Below are 21,850 nucleotides of genomic sequence, written 5' to 3'. Positions count from 1 at the left end.
GAACGTTAAACAGTGAACGAAAGTTCTGACAGCGTGCAGAAGCCTGTCGAAATAACCGGCTCTTTTTAAATTCTAAATTACGCATGTCTTTTGAAAATCAGCCACGAGCACGTGTTAAAATAACTCCACCCCACAAAGCATCCTTGTACCCAATCGGTAATAGTCTCCACAAACCTCTAATTAGATCACGTGGCTAATAAAATACGCTCGATACGGAATGAATTTCTGGATATGGACACTTATTCTCGAGTCTTAGCTCTGTCATCTTCTTCTTTTTATCTTGAAGTTTCATTTTCACTTCTCGGCCTCTTAAAGCCGGGTCCACACTGACGCGCACTGCCATAACATAACAGCGGAACGCGAAAATGTGGACCCAGGTTTGTGCCCGAAATTTTTAGCACAGTAATGTCAATGAAATTGACCATGTTTCACACCCATGCAAATCAACAGGCAAGATTATTGTTTTGTATACTTTAATTTTCAGGTTCTTAGAAATCAGACGGGAAGACAAAATATTTTGAACAGAGAAGTAGCAAGCATTTCCGGAATTTAATCTCCTCCTAAATTCCTCATTGAATCGTTTTTGTTTTTCCCAAGTATTTGAACTTTGTCACACTTTCAAAGGATTTATGAGCCACCTTAATGTCTGTCGCGTACATCTCGGCGTCCGCTACGACGTGGCTGGTAGCACACTGCGTCCCATCTTGGAGAGTGACGAAGCTGGTGGGATATTTCGGCGTTTTGATGGGTTGTCTCAGGGATTCTTCATTAGCTACGCGAATCGGTAGGCATGGACTCGAGTCTCATTCGGTGTCACGGCCAGTTCATAACCTGCGTGATCGTTGATCTACAAATGTTGATCCCGCGTCTCGCAGTCCAATCCTTGATGCTTTATGATCCACGGCGCATGCTTGAGATGGCTCCCTCGCCTCTTCCGGGTCTCCCACTGGGACTTTATTCTCATGGCCGTGTTACCGTCGGTCGGTCTGACATGGGATAGTATCGCTCGCTTCATCCGTGGCTTCAGAGTCCTGTTCTGTCCTGGGTGTGACTGCGATTCCAGGCTATGACGTCATTTACTAACCCACGTGGTATTACCACCTGATCGGGGCAATGACCTCCCGCTCGCCGATGTAGTAAGCCATCTTTGTCAAGGTAAAACTGACCTTTGTCAAAGCTATTTCTACAGACAATCTGACAAAACCTGTCGCCATGTTTTCCCGACTCAAGGGGTCGTTTTTCAGGGTCACGATGTGTCGACTTAGGGCGTCTACAAGCTGCATAAACTTTCCTGGGTGGAATTCTGCTGTGAAGTCAAACTCCGCTAATCTGAGAGACCATCTCAGTAACCGGGAGTTGGTGTCTGAGAATTTCTTTAGATAATACTCGATAGTCAGATCGGGCTACGACCATACAGATAGCTTCGGAAGTGACGTGTGGCCCACACAAGAGCTAAAAGTTCTAATTCACTAGAGCTCAATATCTGTTCGTGTTCGTGTAACTGTCCAGAAGCACAGGCCATGGGTCTTTCTTTCTAGCCTTTTCGCGTACTTTTCAGGAGTAGAACTGAAAATCAAGTCATCTATGTAGCAGTAGACCTCCCAATACTTTGTCCATCAGGGACTGAAACATCGCATAAACCAAAACATAAGCGATTATATTCGTAATGCCCAAAGGGTGCGCCAAATACAGTCTTTTCTGTCCTGAACCAACTGAATGTGGTTTAAACCCCCCAACCATTACCCTAAGATCCATTCAAATAAAATTGTCCCATCCATAAATAAGTCTTCAAGTGGGCTCTACCTTTGAGTTCTTTCAACCAACATTTTATATAAATTTCTTGTCATCTCCATTAATGTTACATCCTCCTGATAATATTTTATGAAGTATAAATCCTAGTATGCAGTTTCATCCAACCTTCTACCTTTCCTTTACACTTAGGTCCAAATATTATCCTAAGCAACCTTCGGTGTACATCTGCTGTGTATATTATTCTTCACAGTCTGCCTTTGTGAGGGAGTGGGAACTCTTTTTTTGATGCAACAGATTACATAAACATAAAAGTAGAGATATTTTGAAGAGCCCATTTCTTTCGAGGATTATGGGTGGGGGTTAGCGAATGTTTACTTAATTCACTAATCAAAATGCAATTTGTTAGATGCCTGAACATTTCACTAGAAAACACAAGAATATGCATTTCAATGTCCAACGCCATAGCCGCGCGGTCTGAGGCATCGTGCTTCGGACGGAATGCGCGCGGGTTCGAGTCTCGGGGGAGAAATTTTCTCATGAGCTTTCGACCGGTGTATGGGACCGGTGCCAACTCAGGATCGTGAAGAAATTGGGGAGCTACAATCCGGTCAGGAAAGCCAGCAATGGCTGGGGGTTCGTCGTGCTGACCACACGTCACCCTGTATCTGGTTGGATGATCGTTCACCTCTGCTTAGGCATGTGAACGTGAGGCTTTGGCTCTCTGGAGCTGTTACGCCACGAATTTAATTTCATTTAATACATTTCAATAGAGTACACATAGATGCAGCGTATAATAATAAAATATTTCTTTATTCTGTATGATTTTCAGCCTATTTTCCTTTCTTAAAGAAACTTACAGAGTGTTTGATCATCATACTTTGTGTGTGTGGTAATGAGTTGAGCATTTTGTTTTTGTTTGGTTACAGAACTGTTGGAAAAGTGATGCCTGGAATTATTTCCAAGTGTTTTGCTGCACCAAAAGCAAGAACAAGGCAACTGGCTGTTCAGATTACTCTCATAGGAAAAGAGAAATTTGAAGCTGTTCAGGAGGAACTTCTGAAAGGAATAGAACATAAAAATCCAAACATTGTTTCAGCTTGTCTCAGCAGTTACACAGGATCTCAGTTTCTTTATTCTTGAAGGATGTTACACGTGATAGTATCTTTCAGCTTCCCCCCACCCCCCAATCCCTTTCAGTAAGTAATTCCACTTTACCATGTGTTCTTTCTTAATGGGACTGTCTGTTTGTAATAAACGTGGGATAATTCTGTGATTCTTTTGGATTTCTTCTGTCCTCCTATCTTTAACATTTCAACTCCACATCTCTCCCACGTTATCATATATGTTGTTCCAGCAATAACCTTGACAGCTGATATGGCATCACAAAATAACAGTGATGGTAACTACATATTTTCTCACATTAATTGCTGCAGAACTGCAGTTATGCAACTTCATCAACTAATCTAATTACCGACGAAGGAATTGATTTTACTCGGTTGTGTTTTTACAATGTTACGGTCCCTGTATTTGACGCCGGTCTTTGTAATCCAAAGGGATGCGTGTGAAAGTCTTCCTCGTGCGCTGTTGTACTTTACATAACACTAATAATACGTCCGACACTTTCTTTGCAGGACTTTTGGCTCAAAGGTTGTAAAGATAAAACCATTAATAAAAGACAGAGATGAACGTGTAAGAGAAGAAGGGAAAACTTTGGTGACTGAAATTTATAGGTGGATCGGTGATGCTCTAAAACCCCAACTTAAATCTCTTAATACATTTCAGGTAAGCGTTATTCTCATACCTTGAGAACATGAATGATTTTTCTGTTTTAGAAATGGTACAGTGTTAAGATCAAGCGGCTAACTTTGACAGATGAGATAGGTGGGAGAGGTTTGACATAAACGCAGTACGATTTTTACATCATCTGAATAATCTTCCATCACCACCTGTAATGGTCTGGTTTATGTTCAGCATGAAGGTTATGTTGACTATTCTCAACATCAGCATTTTGCCTTTTAAGACCAGGGTTCCAGAATTTAGTTTCAGCAGAAAGAGAAGCATTTATTTGAGGTACGGATTTAAGTTTAGTTTGTTTTTTGTCTTTGAATACTTCATACCAGTTATTTTCCAATCCTTCCTGACATATTGATGCTCCTTCTTCAAACCATGTTGAGCACTGTACACATGAAGATAGCCGTCTTCTAGGTTGTAGCGTCATGTAGTCCGGTAGACGTTTGCCACCACTTCAAAGGTTCTTGCTGCCTTTATCATCGGGGCTATGTTATTAAATAAACATCTTTTAATTTACTACCCATTCTCTGTAATATATAGAGGATACCCTAAATGTTGACTTTGTATATTGTTTTAACATGTTCATTACGTATTTTTAATTAGGTAGATACTTTGTTTTCTCCAATACAGGTGTCAGAATTTGAAAAAGTGAAAGACGAGACTGTCTTGGCCATTCGTTACCTCATGTCGCAGCAACAGAAGCAGGCCAAGATGGCTGCCGAAGCAGCTGGGGATGGAGAAGGTTAGAATGTTCCTTGTGATCAGAATAATTGTTCGTAGTAAAGAGTTCAATAAACTAATGATTTCCTCACACTACAGTTTTCTCTTTGGTTTACTGAAAATTTTTCAGGTAATTGTATCAGAGGTGATTTGGTACTTTGGTATTTTCTTTTGAGTACAATCTCGAGTAACAGACGGCATGTGTTTGCATTAGCAGTAAATAATGTCAGTGAGAGAAATCAGTCTTTTAAGGCCATGATTTATTTATCTTAAGGCTATATTACAACACATGAAATACAAGAATATGATGAACATTACAAATATAATAATACTATACTAGAATACAGTACTATAAGATTGGCAATCCATTCAAGTTCTGGTGGAAATGCTCAGGTGGCGATCCTGTACAATATGTTTGACGTTCTGATGACTCGCACCACAGTCACAGTCGGCTGTTTAAAGTTTTCCCCATTTGTTAAGGGCGTCGGCCAATGCGGATTCTGTTGAGGGTTTTCCATGTTTGTCGAGGGAGGTCTTGTCCCGTTGGTAACTTCTGAGGGTTTCTATGGCTGTTTTGCTGCCCAGGCAATTTTGCTTTTAAAATTGCCAGCTTGAAGGCATTCTGCAGTAACTATTGGGGGTCGCCTGGATCTCAGTCTTTCGAGATTAAGATGAGGGATGTCGTCGTGAACTGGGAGGTTAGAATTTCTTTGCAGTTTCTTAAATTCACGTAACAAGGCATCTTGTCTACGTATTGCTGGTGGTAGAATTCTGCTCAGTATTGGTAGCCAGTGGGTGGGGCTTGTTCTGAGGCAGCCTGTTATAGTCCTCATTGTATTGTTGAGCTGAGTCTAATTTATGGACATGTGGGCTATTAAGCCATACCGGAGTGCAGTATTCCGCTGTCGGGAAAACCAGGCCTAATGCAGAGATCCGTAGGGTAGATGCTGAAGACATTATGTTACAGTTAAACTGTGTAAAGGATATATAAACCAGTGACAAAAACTACCAACTTTTTTGTATCCAGGAGTGGAAGGTGGCGTTGCAGGAGGTGCAGAATATTTTGAATGAGAATAACTTTATATCAGACAACTTGGGCAATCTGCCTCCGGCTCTCTCAGAGCTTATCATTGACAGCAACGTTAACATAGCAGTTGCTGGGTAGGTCCACCCTACCTCCTATTAGATGGGTTTCAGGTGGTCCTTTCCCTGGAGTTAAAGTGTGGTGGCTCCAAAATGGAGCATTCTTTTGGTATTTATAGATTGGAGATCGTACGGATACTGTCCAAGCACTGCTCAGGCAGATTGAACAAGTGTATCCACCTGAAAAACTCTTTGCAATTCTTTGGTCGGGGATATGACGCTGTGTGCCACTCAGATGACTGCATCTTCATCTGCGGGTCGTAGGCGAACACCCATTACTCATCACCAGTGATGATCTTCGTGAGAAACGTCGGGTCCTGCGTACTTTTCTCAAACGGGAATTCCGGGAACTTTTTGACTGCCCTACGTATCTGTTGTGCCATGCAAGAAGCTTGCTTTGCCACTGTACAGGATCCATACTCATGAGGAACTAGATTCTTGGTACTTTTCACTAAGAAAACATCCACTCGACTATTTCACCTAGTGTAGCTTGTGGCAATCTCAGGGTGATGAACTTCATGTTCAGAATGAAGTGTCTTTACATTTGTCTTGTGGAGCAGAGGTAAAAATGTACAGTTGATGAAAAACCTGTCTTTCCTTACAACTTATTGGCCGTGTGCCATCCTGAATTCCACATTTTTATGTGTACAGTTTTAAATGGGTGATTAAATAACTTTGTGCATAAAATTAATTTTTAAATTGTTTAGCATTTGAAAGTTTATTGCAGTGATGTTGCTCCATTTGAATTTCAGGACTTGGACAGTAACAGAAATGGAACAGTTGCCAATTTGGATCTCATATTGAAATGGTTCTCGCTGCGATTCTTTAACACAAAGATGTCAGTTTTGTTAGAAGGACTGACATATTTGCGGGCTGTTTTTACCGAATTGATTCCACGAGAATATGTGTTGTCTGATTATGAGGCATCATGCTTCGTTCCGTATCTGATTCCGAAGGTGAGACGTTCAGTAATTTGTTTAAATTATCTTCTGGAAAATTTTTACATTCCTACAGCTTCAGCTTGCAGTTTAGTAATTGTTTTTGAGATCACACAAATCTGATTGAACTTCGTGTATGGTAGGTGATATTAACCAATGTCGTCGGCTCTTGGTGTAGCGACGCCAGCACTGAATTTTGCTGAAATCCATTTTTAGTTTGTCAGAAATGAAATCCATGGATATGCAAATGAACAGATATGACTTCCCCATTACATGTTTATTTTATGCACTTCTTCCAAAATGGAGCATTCTTTTGGTATTTATAGATTGGAGATCGTACGGATACTGTCCGAGAACTGCTCAGCCTTATCAAACTGGTGTATCCAGCTGAAAATTTTTTTGCAATTATGATGAAAAGTTTGAAGTCAAGCCAAAATGCAACAGCGCGCGCTGGTGAGTAATATTTTAAGTAAAGGGTCATAATTTATGCCCAAGTCGTAAAAGTGACCTAAACTAGAAAACCGAAAATGTTCTGAAATTTTCTTAAAATATATGCACTTAAGCATTTTCCTTTGTTCTTTAAGTGAAAAATCAGTTTTCATGCAGGGGTCAATTTTTTTCTGACCTTATGTAAGATATTTTTGTCTCTTTATTGTTAAATTAGTTCTTTCATTATCTGATTTAACACAATAAGGAGGGATTAATTGAATTGTAACTTCTTCATCCATGTTAGAATTGTTTTGTTAGGATTTGGGTTTCAGTTGCTGTAAATTCTTGAATTGTAGCTTCTAATTTGTGACATTTTATTGTTCTGTGGGATTTGATTTGAGCTTTGTGTGAAATAATTTTATAATGGAACATTTTGTATCTCGGTGACACTAATGATTGGAATTTTTCATTCTTCAGGATGTCTTCAGCATCTTGGATCACTTATTGAAAACTATGGAGTGAAAGTTTGCAAACCTGATCTCAGTGCTGCCCTGAAGGAAATAGCTCGCCAAACTTCGACTGCTGACCTCAAAACACTGTGTGGGAACTCCCAGAGGAGACATTACAAGTGCTTGGGTCCCTCACATCAAAAGTGCTCATCTGATGTACCTGAACATGCTTCTGACTCCTCATAGTGAATACAATGTCCTCCTCACATCTGCATTACGATCCTCCAAATCTGCATACAAGTGTGGTAGATATGCCAACAATTTCTTCTTGAAGATAGACCTGGGTGGCACTGAAAAAATAAATCAGCTTCAAATTAGTCACCTTTAATGTCACAAAATTGATCTCATACTGAGACCAAATAAAGATCAGTTGTACTGCAGAAAGTAAAGCCACCCCAGACGCAAGTTTTGAAGGTACTTGTGGCGACCAGATGAGGTATAATGTTCCATTATAAAATTATAAATCATAGCACAGCTTATTTCACACAAAGCTCAAATCAAATCCCACAGAACAATAAAATGTCACAAATTAGAAGCTACAATTCAAGAATTTACAGCAACTGAAACCCAAATCCTAACAAAACAATTCTAACATGGATGAAGAAGTTACAATTCAATTAATCCCTCCTTATTGTGTTAAATCAGATAATGAAATAACTAATTTAACAATAAAGAGACAAAAATATCTTACATAAGGTCAGAAAAAAATTGACCCCTGCATGAAAACTGATTTTTCACTTAAAGAACAAAGGAAAATGCTTAAGTGCATATATTTTAAGAAAATTTCAGAACATTTTCGGTTTTCTAGTTTAGGTCACTTTTACGACTTGGGCATAAATTATGACCCTTTACTTAAAATATTACTCACCAGCGCGCGCTGTTGCATTTTGGCTTGACTTCAAACTTTTCATCATAATTGCAAAAAAATTTTCAGCTGGATACACCAGTTTGATAAGGCTGAGCAGTTCTCGGACAGTATCCGTACGATCTCCAATCTATAAATACCAAAAGAATGCTCCATTTTGGAAGAAGTGCATAAAATAAACATGTAATGGGGAAGTCATATCTGTTCATTTGCATATCCATGGATTTCATTTCTGACAAACTAAAAATGGATTTCAGCAAAATTCAGTGCTGGCGTCGCTACACCAAGAGCCGACGACATTGGTTAATATCACCTACCATACACGAAGTTCAATCAGATTTGTGTGATCTCAAAAACAATTACTAAACTGCAAGCTGAAGCTGTAGGAATGTAAAAATTTTCCAGAAGATAATTTAAACAAATTACTGAACGTCTCACCTTCGGAATCAGATACGGAACGAAGCATGATGCCTCATAATCAGACAACACATATTCTCGTGGAATCAATTCGGTAAAAACAGCCCGCAAATATGTCAGTCCTTCTAACAAAACTGACGTCTTTGTGTTAAAGAATCGCAGCGAGAACCATTTCAATATGAGATCCAAATTGGCAACTGTTCCATTTCTGTTACTGTCCAAGTCCTGAAATTCAAATGGAGCAACATCACTGCAATAAACTTTCAAATGCTAAACAATTTAAAAATTAATTTTATGCACAAAGTTATTTAATCACCCATTTAAAACTGTACACATAAAAATGTGGAATTCAGGATGGCACACGGCCAATAAGTTGTAAGGAAAGACAGGTTTTTCATCAACTGTACATTTTTACCTCTGCTCCACAAGACAAATGTAAAGACACTTCATTCTGAACATGAAGTTCATCACCCTGAGATTGCCACAAGCTACACTAGGTGAAATAGTCGAGTGGATGTTTTCTTAGTGAAAAGTACCAAGAATCTAGTTCCTCATGAGTATGGATCCTGTACAGTGGCAAAGCAAGCTTCTTGCATGGCACAACAGATACGTAGGGCAGTCAAAAAGTTCCCGGAATTCCTGTTTGAGAAAAGTATGCAGGACCCGACATTTCTCACGAAGATCATCACTGGTGATGAGTCATGGGTGTTCGCCTATGACCCGCAGATGAAGATGCAGTCATCCGAGTGGCACACAGCGTCATATCCCTGACCAAAGAAATCACGCCTCGTCCGGTCCAAGGAAAGCTCATGGCATTCTTTGACATCAACGTTGTGGTACACCATGAGTTCGTACCGCCTGGACAGACTGTTGCGGGTCATTTCTACATGCAAGTGTTGCAGAGGTTGCGCGAAGCAGTTCGGAGGAATCGGCACGACATGTGGCAGGGCGGGAGGTTTCTGCACCACGATAACGCACCAAGCCACACATCGCTGGTTGTGCAGCAATTCCTCGCTGAGAAAAGCATTCCCGTCATCACCCAACCACCATACTCTCCGGATCTCGCTCCGAGTGACTTCTGGCTGTTCCCTACTCTGAAAATGGGCCTCAAGGGGATGCGTTTCGCAACCGTGGAGGACATCAAGTCGAACTCCAGAAGATTCCAAACGAAGCCTTCCGCCAGTGCTTCCAACAATGCAGGATCGATGGAGCAAGTGTGTGTGTGCGCTCGCACAAGGGTCCTACTTTGAAGGTGATTAGGTAAGCATTGCCATATGTCCTACCATTACAGTGCTATATCACAATTCCAGGATGTTTTTAATTGCCCCTCGCATATATCATGTTTTCACAGTAAATAATAAAACTTCACATTTTAATGAAAGATCTTCCATAATATTTACAGACCACACAATTTTACATATCGTCCAATATGTGACACAGGTGACCGCAGTCAATAATAAACGAGCAATCTCATATTTTACAGCCAGAACTGGATGATAACACCTTTAAGTTCCTCAAATACTGCAATGTCAAATTTCACACTTATGATAAAGCCTTACTTACCTCTCTTAGTGCATCAATGGCTTTAAGATGCGATTGAAAGTCTGAATCAAACATATTTGCCAATAGTGTCTGATTTGCATCTGTCATTTGAGCTTTCAGTAAATCCACAAATTGTTCTCTTACGTATGTGAAGTCCCACTTTGGAACCTGAAAAAATGCCACATGGCAGAATGTAAATCTATAATTTGTAATCTTTTATTTTATGCCAGCAAATTTGTGAACAGCGTTATAAAAATACCTTCTGGTTTTGCTCATCAATTACGCGCTGGTTTTTTAAGTCGTTGCTCTGAAGAAGAGGTGATGTATCATCATCAACAACACCAGCAGACGCTCCTGCGTTGTCAAGGGCTGCGATCACAACATCGCGAGAGCCAGGCTGTTAACAAAATATCACATCACTAACAAATCCACAAACAAGGAATTTATTGGCTGGTTACATACCAATTAGGTACTAAGATCACTTATTACACTTAAATGTTATCAAATTTCAACGGGATTAGAGATTAAAAAGAGGTAAAGGTAGCTGCCATACGCCCATGCACATCGTGAAGCTATATGCAGATGTACAATGTTAACAGTGGCCAACTCTGAACCTATACCATCCTGCAGACAGCCATACAGTCAAACCTCGGTTCACGAACAAATTTTCCGAACACAAAGCGTCTCGGATAACGTACTGTGTCTCGCGTTACGAACACACAAGCCGTCAACATCGTGGAGTGATAAGCTGGGAGTATCAGCGTCGGCAGTATTCGCAGAAGAAGAATTAACACTCAAGAGACTTTTGGAAACACCATTTTAATATTCTTCATTGCTTAACTCTCGTTGACAAAGCCTGGCAGCAAGTGACTTACAGGACCATGAATACAGCCTGGAGGAAATTGTGGCCCGAATGTGTTGCAGGCAGAGACTTTGAGGGCTTTGACATTGAAGATTCTGCTGTTATTGATGATATTGTGTCTCTAGGCAAAAACATGGGCTTGGAAGTTAACAATGAAGATGTGGAGGAGTTACTGGAGGACCATAAAGATGAACTCAGCACGGAAGAACTGGAACAACTACAGAAGCAGCTACAAAAGACGATTGTGAAGGAAGGAAGGAAGGAAGGGAGGATGTTCCTACTTCTTTGATCCGTGAAATTTGTGCAAAATGGGGTGAGGTGCAAAGTTTCGTGGAACGATATCACCCCGATAAAGCAGTAGCAAGCCGCAGCATAAACATTTTCAATGATAATGCCACGTGTCACTTTAGAAACATTTTAAAACGTAGACAAAAACAAATCACACTGGACAACTTTTTAGTGAGACAGAGGCCCAGTGAGTCTGATGCAGAGTCGAGTGGTGCCAAGAGACAGAAAAAAGAAAAAGAATCCCCTTCCAAACAATAACATTTCACTTCCTCACCACCTTCCACTTACGCCGTCAACTCTCCTCCATAACTAAATTACGTTTTCATCTATATTTGATCTGCTTAGTGTTGTGATTATCTTTTTTGTGATAGATTTAATGGTTTCCATTGATTTTGTGTTAAGAACAAAGTACTGTTGTAAAATTTTAAATAAGCAATCATCTGGGGTCCAGGAACGGATTAATCCATTTTATATTAATTCCTATGGGGAAAACAGTTTCGGCTTACGAACATTTCGGTTTGCGAATGACCTTCAGGAACGAATTAAGTTCGTAAACCGAGGTTTGACTGTACATATTTGGCAATTTAACAAAGTAATAAAATTAACATAAGCCTAATCACCACTCAAGCGCTCAGCAAACGCACACTTGCTTCTCAAATGTCAATCTGCAACTAGGTCTGGCAAAACTTTCGCAAGAACTTCCACAAAGTCAGAATGGATAAACAGATCTTAGAGTAAAATATTTAATTGTCACAAACACTTGCTTTCAATTCCTCTGAGGCTTCGGCCATTGTCTCATGTCCCAAGCGTATCATAAATGGAACGATAGCCTCCTCGGCATTTTTCCTCACATTTGCATTACGATACTCCAAATCTGCATACAAGTGTGGCAGATACGTCACCAATTTTCTCTTGGGGATAGACCTGGGTGGCACTGAAAAAATAAATCAGCTTCAAATTAGTCACCTCTAATGTCACAAAATTGATCTCATACTGAGACCAAATAAAGATCAGTTGTACTGCAGAAAGTAAAGCCACCACAGAGGCAAGTTTTGAAGGTCCTTGTGGCGACCAGATGAGGTATAACTCCTACTCATTCTTGACCTCAGCACTAGATGGGGGTGAGAGGTCGGCACCACACTTTAACTCCAGGGAAAGGACCACCTGAAACCCATCTAATAGGAGGTAGGGTGGACACCAGAGCCAGCCTCAGACAAATCCGTCCCAGTACCACTTTGTCCACAAATCCCACATGGACTGCACTGGGAGTAAACCCAGGCCTCCACAAAGCGACTATATTTTGAAACTAAAATTAAAATAAACACATCCCTGATACTTAATTAAACACCACTCATTCCATGGCAGCAGATGGATGTGAGTAGTTAGCGTCATTCCTGGCCACTTTATTTCTGAGGTAGAGGAGTGGGCATGGTAATCAAACCCTAGTTGCCAAGCCCAAAGCCAGTCAGACTGAGCTATCCCAGTTCCACATGTAACTATCTGTAAAAGCATCTGATGTACCTGAACATGCGTCTGACTCATTATCATGAATACAATGTCCAGATATTCAATTTTATATACTTACATGTGGCAAGTATTTCTGTAAGCCATGCCCAAAGTTCTATTCGCAGGGTTGGGCTTCCTCTCTTAAGGGCATATTCAATCATATTACCACGAAAGAACTCCTTAAATCCGCACTGCTGACCCCAAGCATTGACACAATCCGTTGCAGCAGAACGGATCTCAGGCTGAAATGGGTCAATAGTTTCTTTAGAAGTCTTCAAATACAATCTTTGACACAGTGAAAGTTCCTTACATTATCAGAATTTTAACTGCATTTCCGAGATTATTATGCTGCCAATTTATACTAAACTCTCTTCATGGTAATAACTGATAATTATGTCACAGATAAAGAAACTGAACTCAAAATCATAAATTTGAATGCTAGCCCAGACATAAACATTCTCCTGCCACTGGTCTACGTTCTCGTTTGTGTCAGGACAAACTTTTCTACAGCTGGTAATGTAATGTGGTTTCTTGTTTCATTGCCCAAGTTGTTTGATATCAATTTATTGTCATGCAAAATATTTGCCACCGCCTGCAACGCCTTCTTCCGCTCCTGGATACAAAAAAGATGGTAGTTTTTGTCACTAGTTTATATATCCTTTACACAGTTTAACTGTAACATAATGTCTTCCATTTCACACTGCAATTTGCATTCTTAAGCTATCTCAGGAATTAAAGCAGAAAAAGTTACAAAATACAAATTTACTACTTTTTAAATTTCCAAATAAATCTGGCTTAATGCAAGCTTACACAAACTAGTTTAACTATAATATTTAAAGTGTTTGTGATTATCACTTGGATAATTTGGAAGGAAAGTGAAAGCATTCAAAATTAGCTCTTCCTCTTTCAAAGTGTTTCTTTTATTAGCATTGAATAGTAAATGTTTTGGGAAGACTTCTAATGGTTACTGTACAAGGGGACAAAGTAGATTACCGTAAGGAACAATCCAATCTAAAATTTAAAATAAATAAATTAATATATCACATTATCCTGGACCAAAAGACATACCTTCCTGTAAAAAAACATCAGTATGTGAGAAACCTAACGCCAAAAAGAAAAATACAAAAGAGGAGCATGCTTACTTTTCAGTCTGTTTGTTTCAGTTTTAACAGAAGATCACGTGTGATATGACGACTTATATCGGCAGGGGCTAATCCAGCATGCTGTAAGGAAACAGAAAGCACTCATCACAAAAATTGGTGGCAATGCAATTCAATAATCTTCATGCTATTATACCCAATGGGAGCGTTGAAAAAACTAATCTCTGGGGCGACAAGTAAGCAAGGAAAGCGAGCAGACATAAGAGAAGAGTTTGGAGGAGGATAAAGAATGACCTGATTTACAGTTTATTTAACGACTCTTTCAGTATCTCGGATTATAAGCGTCAAATGAGAGGATGTGGAAGGAAGTGGTCATGACCAAATTTAAGGTGCTATCCCACAATTCACTTGGAGGGACAGGAAAACTAAGTACTTTGTTGGGTTCGGTTGCATTTTGTATGGTGTACTTTGTGCGCTGGTTATGCTAATTTACCAACTTTTCACGTACAAAACAGAATTCAGAGCCCACATCTCAATGTCAGTGACTCCTTTTAAACTGCTCCCAAAACTGACATCGCAATTATATTTCCAAACATATGGAATGACGTCTGACTTCTTTTAATTACATGTGGGGGAAAAATTCCACCTCTTACAACAGAATTTTACAGCACTTTGTTAACTTTAAAATGTGGCCACAAAACATCTACAGAGAGAACAATAGTGAAAAGTAAAACTCCAATCTTTGTCTTGACCCAAAATGTACAATCTGATTTCACACATGCCTCATCGAAAACACAACCAAGTTACAGATCACAAAAAATGAAATGAATTCTGTTTACCTCGATTTGCACAGGTCCAATTAGCGCCAATTTTGAAACCAGAAAGTCAGAAAGTGAAAAAAAAAAATTGCTATTATTTATATACAACGTTTTAAAATGTTTCTCTTACTGCTTCCTATACTAAATCATAATTCTTGCACTGCAGATTCTGAATAAAATTATAAATACAGTCATCCCTGCAATTTCATTCTATCCCTGCTACTGGTCCTGATATTTACATAACTGCTGCTAACCTCATCACATGTCAATAGGACTGAAACCTGACAACTCTCGACATAGGGTAACTGTCACATGTATCGAACCAGACTACCTATCACCTGTAACAGTCATCTACTGGGCTTGAGATTTTTGCAAGCCAATCCAAGTTCATAATGAATACCCAACCCCAAATTTACACACATTATTACCTATCCCCTTGCTCAACACAGCAAACTCTCAAATTTACCACAAGCTCCAATCACTGTGCACACTATACTCACACGTCAACAAAACTAAATTTTCTTACATTGGCACTTCTTCTTCTATGGCCTCCTCAACTCCCCTCTTCCATTCTGTCGGAGGCTTTGATCTTCCTTTTTACGGTGCAAGGTTGTTAGCCTTGCGACCAACCCCCAACCTGGAGGACCAGGGTACCTGTCTTAGTCTGACCTCTCCCCCTCGACCAATCTGGCTAGGGAGGCCCTACCAGTAGCTATGCTTGGGGTCACTGAGGTACTCAAGCCCCACCACCACGACAAGGTGCAGGTACCATTAAGTGGGGTCCACCAATGCGTTTTACACGTGAATATAAGCAATAACTGTTCCACAGCTGGCAGACGATTTCTCCAGTCCCCATCACCCAGACCTAAAATTATTTCTTCAGAGAAGATAGCAGATGCCCTTTCATCAACTTCTTCTTGACTAAGATCTCTTTCCGCCAGAACACAACCAAGCTGTTATTTTCTGTGGTGTGTTCTTTGGTGGTACAGCACCTCCTACTGTAGCTGGTCTCTTGACAGGCTTTGGTGCAACACTTCCCGCCACAACTTTCCCAACCCGTGATCCCACTTTCTATCCAAAATTATATTCCAGAATTTCTTATAAATATACCAACAATGTAATGAAACTGCAAAGATTTTGCAAAATTTTAAGTACCTTATATGATTCCTACAAGAATGACAGGTGAAACACAATCCACACTTATATTATTCTACCTTATATTCCTAAGAGTCTGAGAGCTGCCATTTTACCAACGCAGTATTTCATGGCCAATCCTCTCAAGGTCAGAGTAGAGTAGAGTTTATTTACATTCCATAGATCCTTCTTAGGACTCAACCAAAGGATGTAAAACATGTCATTTCATACAATATACATACACTTCACAACTTTCAACACAAGTACAAGAACGTATTTCACATATCAATGTACATAAATTTCAGATTCTGCAATACAAGTATGAAAAATAATTTCAATGCAGGCTTGAATACGTTTATATCATAATTTAGAGTTTTAATTGTTGGTGGAAGATTATTAAACAACTTGATACCTGTATAGTACACTCCTTTCTGATATTTAGTAAAGTTAGCATTTGGCACATATAGATCATGTTTACGTCTTGTATTTAAATTATGTACATCTGTATTTCTTTTAAATTTATCCATGTTTTCCACCACAAATGACAGCAAGCAGAGTATAAATTCACTTTCAAGTGGATGTATATGAAATTTACGGAATAATTTTCTGCAAGAAACCCTGCTTTTGACACCTGCCATTATTCTAATTATTTTCTTTTGCATGTAAAAAACTTTATTACTGTCTGTTGAATTTCCCCAAAAGATTAATCCATATGACAATACAGAGTGAAAGTAAGCAAAGTAAACTAGCTTTAAAGTATCTATTGTCATGAGTGGTACGACTGTTCTCATGGCAAAGCACGCAGAGCTTAATTTGGGAATAATATACTCAATGTGTTTCTTCCAATTTAAGGTACTGTCGACTTGTAAGCCAAGGAATTTGTTTGTTTCAACTTCCACAATTAATTTTTCTTCAAAACTTATATTTAATTTAGGATATGTCTTGTGCTTAGTAACAAATTTTATGAAGTTTGTTTTTTCAAAATTTAGTGCCAGTTTGTTAGCTCTAAACTATTTGTTTATGTTGGCAAAGACATCATTCATGATATTTTCAAGATAGATCAATTCTTGGTGTGCAATAATGATACTTGTATCATCAGCAAAAAGAATGGGTTTGGACATAGAGTTCACAGTTGCTGGCAAGTCATTTATATATATGAGGAAAAGTAAGGGCCCAAGAACTGAACCTTGTGGCTCTCCGTGATTTACGATACCCCATTCTGAATAGGTATTATGATTGGTATGGGGGCTTTCAATTTCTTCTTTCTGCCTTCTATTATTTAGGTAGGATTTAAACCATTGTACTGCTATACCTTGAATTCCATAAAATTTCAGTTTCATTAGTAATATTTCATGGTTTACACAATCAAATGCCTTGGCTAGGTCACAAGATATTCCACCCACATGCATTTTATTGTTAAGGGCACATACAATTTCATTTGTGAAACTAAATAGGGCCTTTTCTGTTGAGATTTTTATTTTTAAATCCAAATTGCTCCTCGACAAGGATGTTGTTTGAGTTCAAAAATTTATTTACTCTCTTGCATATAACTTTCTCAAAAATTTTAGAAAATGTTGTCAGAAGTGAAATAGGTCTGTAGTTCGTCAGACTTCATTTTGGCACTTGCAGCACTCAACACCTAATACGGATATTCCCTGCTCGATAATTTCTCACAATTAAATTTGCAGGAGGGCATAGACGACTCGCGAGCTGCGTCATTTGAAAAGTCCGACCAACATCACCTATAAGACACAAATTACCAAACATTTCCATAACCTAAATATCTTCCATCATTTATGAAAATAGATCGGATTTCATAAACTACAGCTCAACGAACTTAGCACGAAGCACTATTAAACGATTATTGCATATGTCGCCAATACACAGCCTCTCTGCCACCAGATTGTACTGCACGAGCATCTATAACACACCCAATGACCAAGCCCACTGGTAACTGTACTTAAGAACACGAACTTCCCTTCGTCAGACTTCATTTTGGCACATGCAGCAATCAACACTTAATACCTCCCGCTTTGACATCTCTTTACAGATTTACATAGAGAAAATACAAACTAAGTAATGCGTGGTCAGCACACTTTTAAAGTCCTCCTGCGTCAGAGAACGGACATCCACGATTATCAAAACTGTCCGGTATAGCTATGCCAGAGATCTTCATCACCGCACTTCCTAAACGAGTGAAACTGCAGAGCCCCCCGCATCTGCTTCCGAACAGATTCAGAATGACTGATGTTTTGAAGTTCTTCCTGTGGCATTAGTTTGAAATGGGATGAAGCTGATAAAAGGAAATACCATATTATTTCCAGGAAGAGGAATCACATCTTTGGTGACAAGCTGCGGCCAAAGCCAAGAGTACCTGAAACTTACAGCCTTTCGCACATGACAAACTCTCTCATTCCACGATGTGTTGGTCACCGCACTATGAAGCAGTCTCTTATTAACGCAATGTGATTGCGGCCGACATTTTTACTATTTTACTACACTCCCTAGAACACCCTACACACATAACTAGACATCCACCCCTACAAAAATATCCACACCTTACACGGACACACACACCCATTTCACATGATTTATATCTAAGTTGCTATCACACCTGCAACACAATTACCACAACAGAGCAAGCCCCTGTGAATGGGTTAAATAACAGAAAACTGCACCACCTCTCCAGAGGCACACAAAATTTACATGCTGCATTCAGTCCTCTTCTCCATGTACGCACTCAGCAACAGGACGGCCAACCATCAGGGACACAAGTGGTCTTCTCTCGGACGTCAGTCTGCCTAGTGCTGGTGCACTCCTGCTGCAATATACCAGGAAAGGTGTAAGATGCACGTGAAATCTAGAATCTCAAGGGGCCACTTTCATAGACATTGGAGGCAAAGTCGTCTGATGTGAAAAAATCTCATGCCAACTTATTTTTGGAATGGGTGCCTCCTGCTTATTCAAATATTTAATCTGAAATTGAGGGGGGGATCCTGTTCATAGACATACGAGGGATTAAACGCATAACACCAAACATCCAACTTGCAATCAGCCTCTGTCAGAGCATTACCGTTGCTTGACAGAAAAAGTATTTCTCTTCCAACTTGGTACATATTCTGAATATTTATCCAGTTAATATTCCTTGTGATATGAAGTCAAAAGACAGTGTCCTTAATGCGCTGGTTTCGGACATTAATAACGAGGAATCTTTCTCCAAAGGGTACAAATGTTAGTCCTTGTTCTTTGTGTACTATGCCAACAAGGTTGGTAACTTGTAAAGTGATTCATTGACAATGGAGTTTCATATCTGTACTCACTTTTATTGTGGGACTTGAGCAATTTGTTGTGGTTAGAACCTATTTCCCACTACCCTGTATTATTTAGATTACATACTTCTTGTACTGGTGCCTCTTATGAACAGACAGACACACTCAATCACATCCAGTTATTGTAGCTCTATACATAAGCTGCATTTTGTGAGCCAATTAATATGCTGTCTCTTTGAGAAATGTTGGTCCAACGCCCTATCTTGTGTCAGGCGCTCAACACAGAGGTTTTACACACCTGTAAGATTTCATCCAACCGCGGCCAATATCGTTCTGGTACTTCAACCCAGCCTCATCAAACAGAACATCCAAAGGGAACAGAACGAAGTAACAGTCATGACGGTGGTGTGACTGGTGACCTAGAACATTAATGAAAATACATACTTCAGTAACTGAATACTGAGAAGGCGAGCAGATTTCAGAACGTATGGAACCACATCCATCAACACTACACAATAAACATATCTGAAAACCTCAATACACAAGGGATATGGACTGCGCGCAGGAATGTGCCGCGGCACCAACAATGTTTCCGTGAAGAACTGTGGAAGCTCCTGAAGTGAGCACAGCACTCTAGGGAATGATGTGAATGTATATGTCCCTAAAAAAATTTAATATTTCTGTTCAACATAGTTCCACACCACATAGTAATACTGTCCGTAAAAACTCTACAACTCCTTCCCAAACACACATCACATCGGTCCCATGCAACGTCTGTTGCCACTGATTACTTACTGCTGATTATTTTACTTTTACTGTCCATTAAAATCACTTTTTTCTCACAAATATGGCATTATTAGAATTAAGAGCACCACAAAATATAACACGGTTACAAATGCCACTGTATTCATTTACAGTACCATATATAATATTGGTCAGACTGAACTCTCTCATAAGACAAGCACATCAAATACATCCTAATGCTCATGTACTTACACAACACATGCCAAGTTCAGACAGAGATGAATCCCTTGCGGACAAGGGTTCCTCCATGCTCCCAGCAGGTTTCCTGTTCTGATATCAAGTCAGTCTGCCAACTGTTGCTACTGCTTCTATGGCAAGCTGTATGAAGGTCAGGTTACATACAGCATGCCGCTCAGAAGGATCATTCTATTTCTTGTAATCTGCTACTCCTAGAAAGATGAAATACATTCACATTCAAGAAATAAAGATTCCACCATACATGTATCACACTCCTCTAAGAACACACAGTTAACACTTCTACCTTAGCCAATGAGCACGCACCTTCCATTTTCACAAGACAGATTTTGTCATGTTCACTACCAACCCATTCACAAGTTAACACTTCTAATATACGTCACGACTGTGAAACAAAAAGTAGCCTCCCTATCTCACAGATTCATACTGGAAACTTTCTTTTCTCCCCCACCATCAACTGCAAAAAAAACAAAAAAAACATTAGACATGTGGGCTGACATTATTCCACACCACATCATAAAATTTTCACTAAAAACTCTGCCACTCCTTCCCCCCCCCACACACACATGCGCGCGCGCACACACACACAAAAAACAGTCCTATGCAACTTCAGTTGCCACTGATTTTAGTTTCACTGTGCTTTAAAGCCTTTCTTCTTTCCACAAATATGGTGATATTTGAAATCTGATCACCAGGAAATACAACAACCAAGTTACAAACGGCACTGTAATGATAAATAGTGCCACATATTCTTGGCAGACTTAACTCTATCACATGACAAGCACATCTAATACATCAAATTGCTCATGTACTTAACACAATGCACGTCGAGTTGAGACAGATAAATCTGTAGCAGACAGGAGTGCCCTTCGTGATCACAGCCAATTTCCTGTTGTGATATTAAGTAAGCCTGCCAAGTGTACTGAACATACTCCACTGATTTCCTGGCAAGCAGTGGGCTGGTCAGATGACAGACAGCTTTCCCTTCAGTAGAATCCCAAGGATCAATTAAGCTTCTTCTCTCAGCTATTCCCAGAAGACAAAATGCATTCACTTTTAACTATCACGTTTCTCCACCCAACAGCATTCATATGACACAGTTGATTGAATATGTTCTTTTGTTCTGGGGGCACACCACACATGCAGCATTGCTAAACAAGCATACTTCACGTTCCAAGGTGAACATATTGAAATTCTTCAAGTAACTGTACAAGGCACCAAACCCGCAAATAATAAACACTTCTGAGTATATAAATGTCACTTATCAATGCCTCGTGGCGTCTATTTAATCATCGACACAACCTCAACCGACTAACGAGAACACCCCATAATTTCCAGTCTCTTATTCCGTAACCTAATAACAGCCACGAAGATCACTGTTCGCACACAGAAACTTACAGCAATGATTCTTACATTATGGCATTTTAAGACTGAATACTTGCCATTATGAACTCAAATACATTTATCACGCAAATATCTCCCCACAAGGCGAAACACTAACAACTCGCTAAACATAAACTTCATACGCCAGTCATACCACACCTCCAAGACTCCAAAGACTAGATCACGCAACAAATCTTACCAACTTCTGACTTCCTTTCACTCTCTGCGAACTTGGCCACAACGAAATCTAGTAGCGAACCAATAAACTACGTATTGCATCGACATAAGTGGTCGAACCAGAATCAAAATATACCACACGCCTCGTAGCCGAAGAGTTAACGTACGAGAGACTGGGGAGTTCGACGTCGGCAGTTCCGAGAACCAG

General features: G+C 39.7%; 1 protein-coding gene and 1 long non-coding RNA gene across 4 annotated transcripts; one reads left to right on the top strand and one right to left on the bottom strand.

The window, feature by feature from the left end:
• The first annotated feature begins 3,266 nt into the window (after positions 1-3,266).
• LOC147874503 (uncharacterized) lies at positions 3,267-6,219 on the top strand. The gene is made up of 3 exons (XR_015534201.1): positions 3,267-3,534; positions 4,174-4,285; positions 6,159-6,219. It is a non-coding gene; the product is annotated as an uncharacterized LOC147874503 (long non-coding RNA).
• Positions 4,503-21,622, bottom strand: LOC110834902 (protein mini spindles). 3 transcript variants are annotated; one of them, XM_087345247.1, is made up of 13 exons: positions 21,525-21,622; positions 20,389-20,539; positions 20,080-20,276; positions 19,382-19,502; positions 18,521-18,635; positions 13,905-13,985; positions 12,842-13,004; positions 12,021-12,190; positions 10,366-10,503; positions 10,128-10,274; positions 8,586-8,789; positions 8,151-8,277; positions 4,503-7,572 (listed from the first exon to the last, which is right to left on the bottom strand). In XM_087345247.1, the coding sequence occupies exons 7-13, from the start codon at positions 12,921-12,923 to the stop codon at positions 7,463-7,465; spliced, it is 978 nt and encodes a 325-aa protein (XP_087201373.1). In that variant the 5' UTR covers positions 12,924-13,004; positions 13,905-13,985; positions 18,521-18,635; positions 19,382-19,502; positions 20,080-20,276; positions 20,389-20,539; positions 21,525-21,622; the 3' UTR covers positions 4,503-7,462. The 3 variants fall into 3 exon arrangements, with proteins under 3 accessions (XP_087201373.1, XP_087201374.1, XP_087201372.1); XM_087345248.1 differs by having other exon boundaries at positions 18,521-18,632; XM_087345246.1 differs by lacking the exons at positions 18,521-18,635; positions 19,382-19,502; positions 20,080-20,276; positions 20,389-20,539; positions 21,525-21,622 and adding an exon at positions 15,207-15,757.
• Positions 21,623-21,850: the final 228 nt, after the last annotated feature.

This window comes from Zootermopsis nevadensis, unplaced genomic scaffold (assembly GCF_977971745.1).
Source record: "Zootermopsis nevadensis isolate Lab colony 2312 unplaced genomic scaffold, Znev_1.0 Znev_ptg000008l, whole genome shotgun sequence".
NCBI lineage: Eukaryota > Metazoa > Arthropoda > Insecta > Blattodea > Termopsidae > Zootermopsis > Zootermopsis nevadensis.
Note: the sequence above shows the minus strand (reverse complement) of the source record. Positions and strands in the feature narration are given on the sequence as shown.

What these genes read in the sequence shown, in the direction of transcription:
- LOC110834902 (XM_087345247.1), bottom strand. Translation starts at nt 12,923, where the DNA reads ATGATTGAATATGCCCTTAAGAGAGGAAGCCCAACCCTGCGAATAGAA. An exon ending in TTCCGTATCTGATTCCGAAG is followed by an intron (nt 8,278 to 8,585) that starts GTGAGACGTTCA and finishes TGGTATTTATAG; the next exon opens with ATTGGAGATCGTACGGATAC. An exon ending in AAATGCAACAGCGCGCGCTG is followed by an intron (nt 7,573 to 8,150) that starts GTGAGTAATATT and finishes TTATTTTTTCAG; the next exon opens with TGCCACCCAGGTCTATCTTC.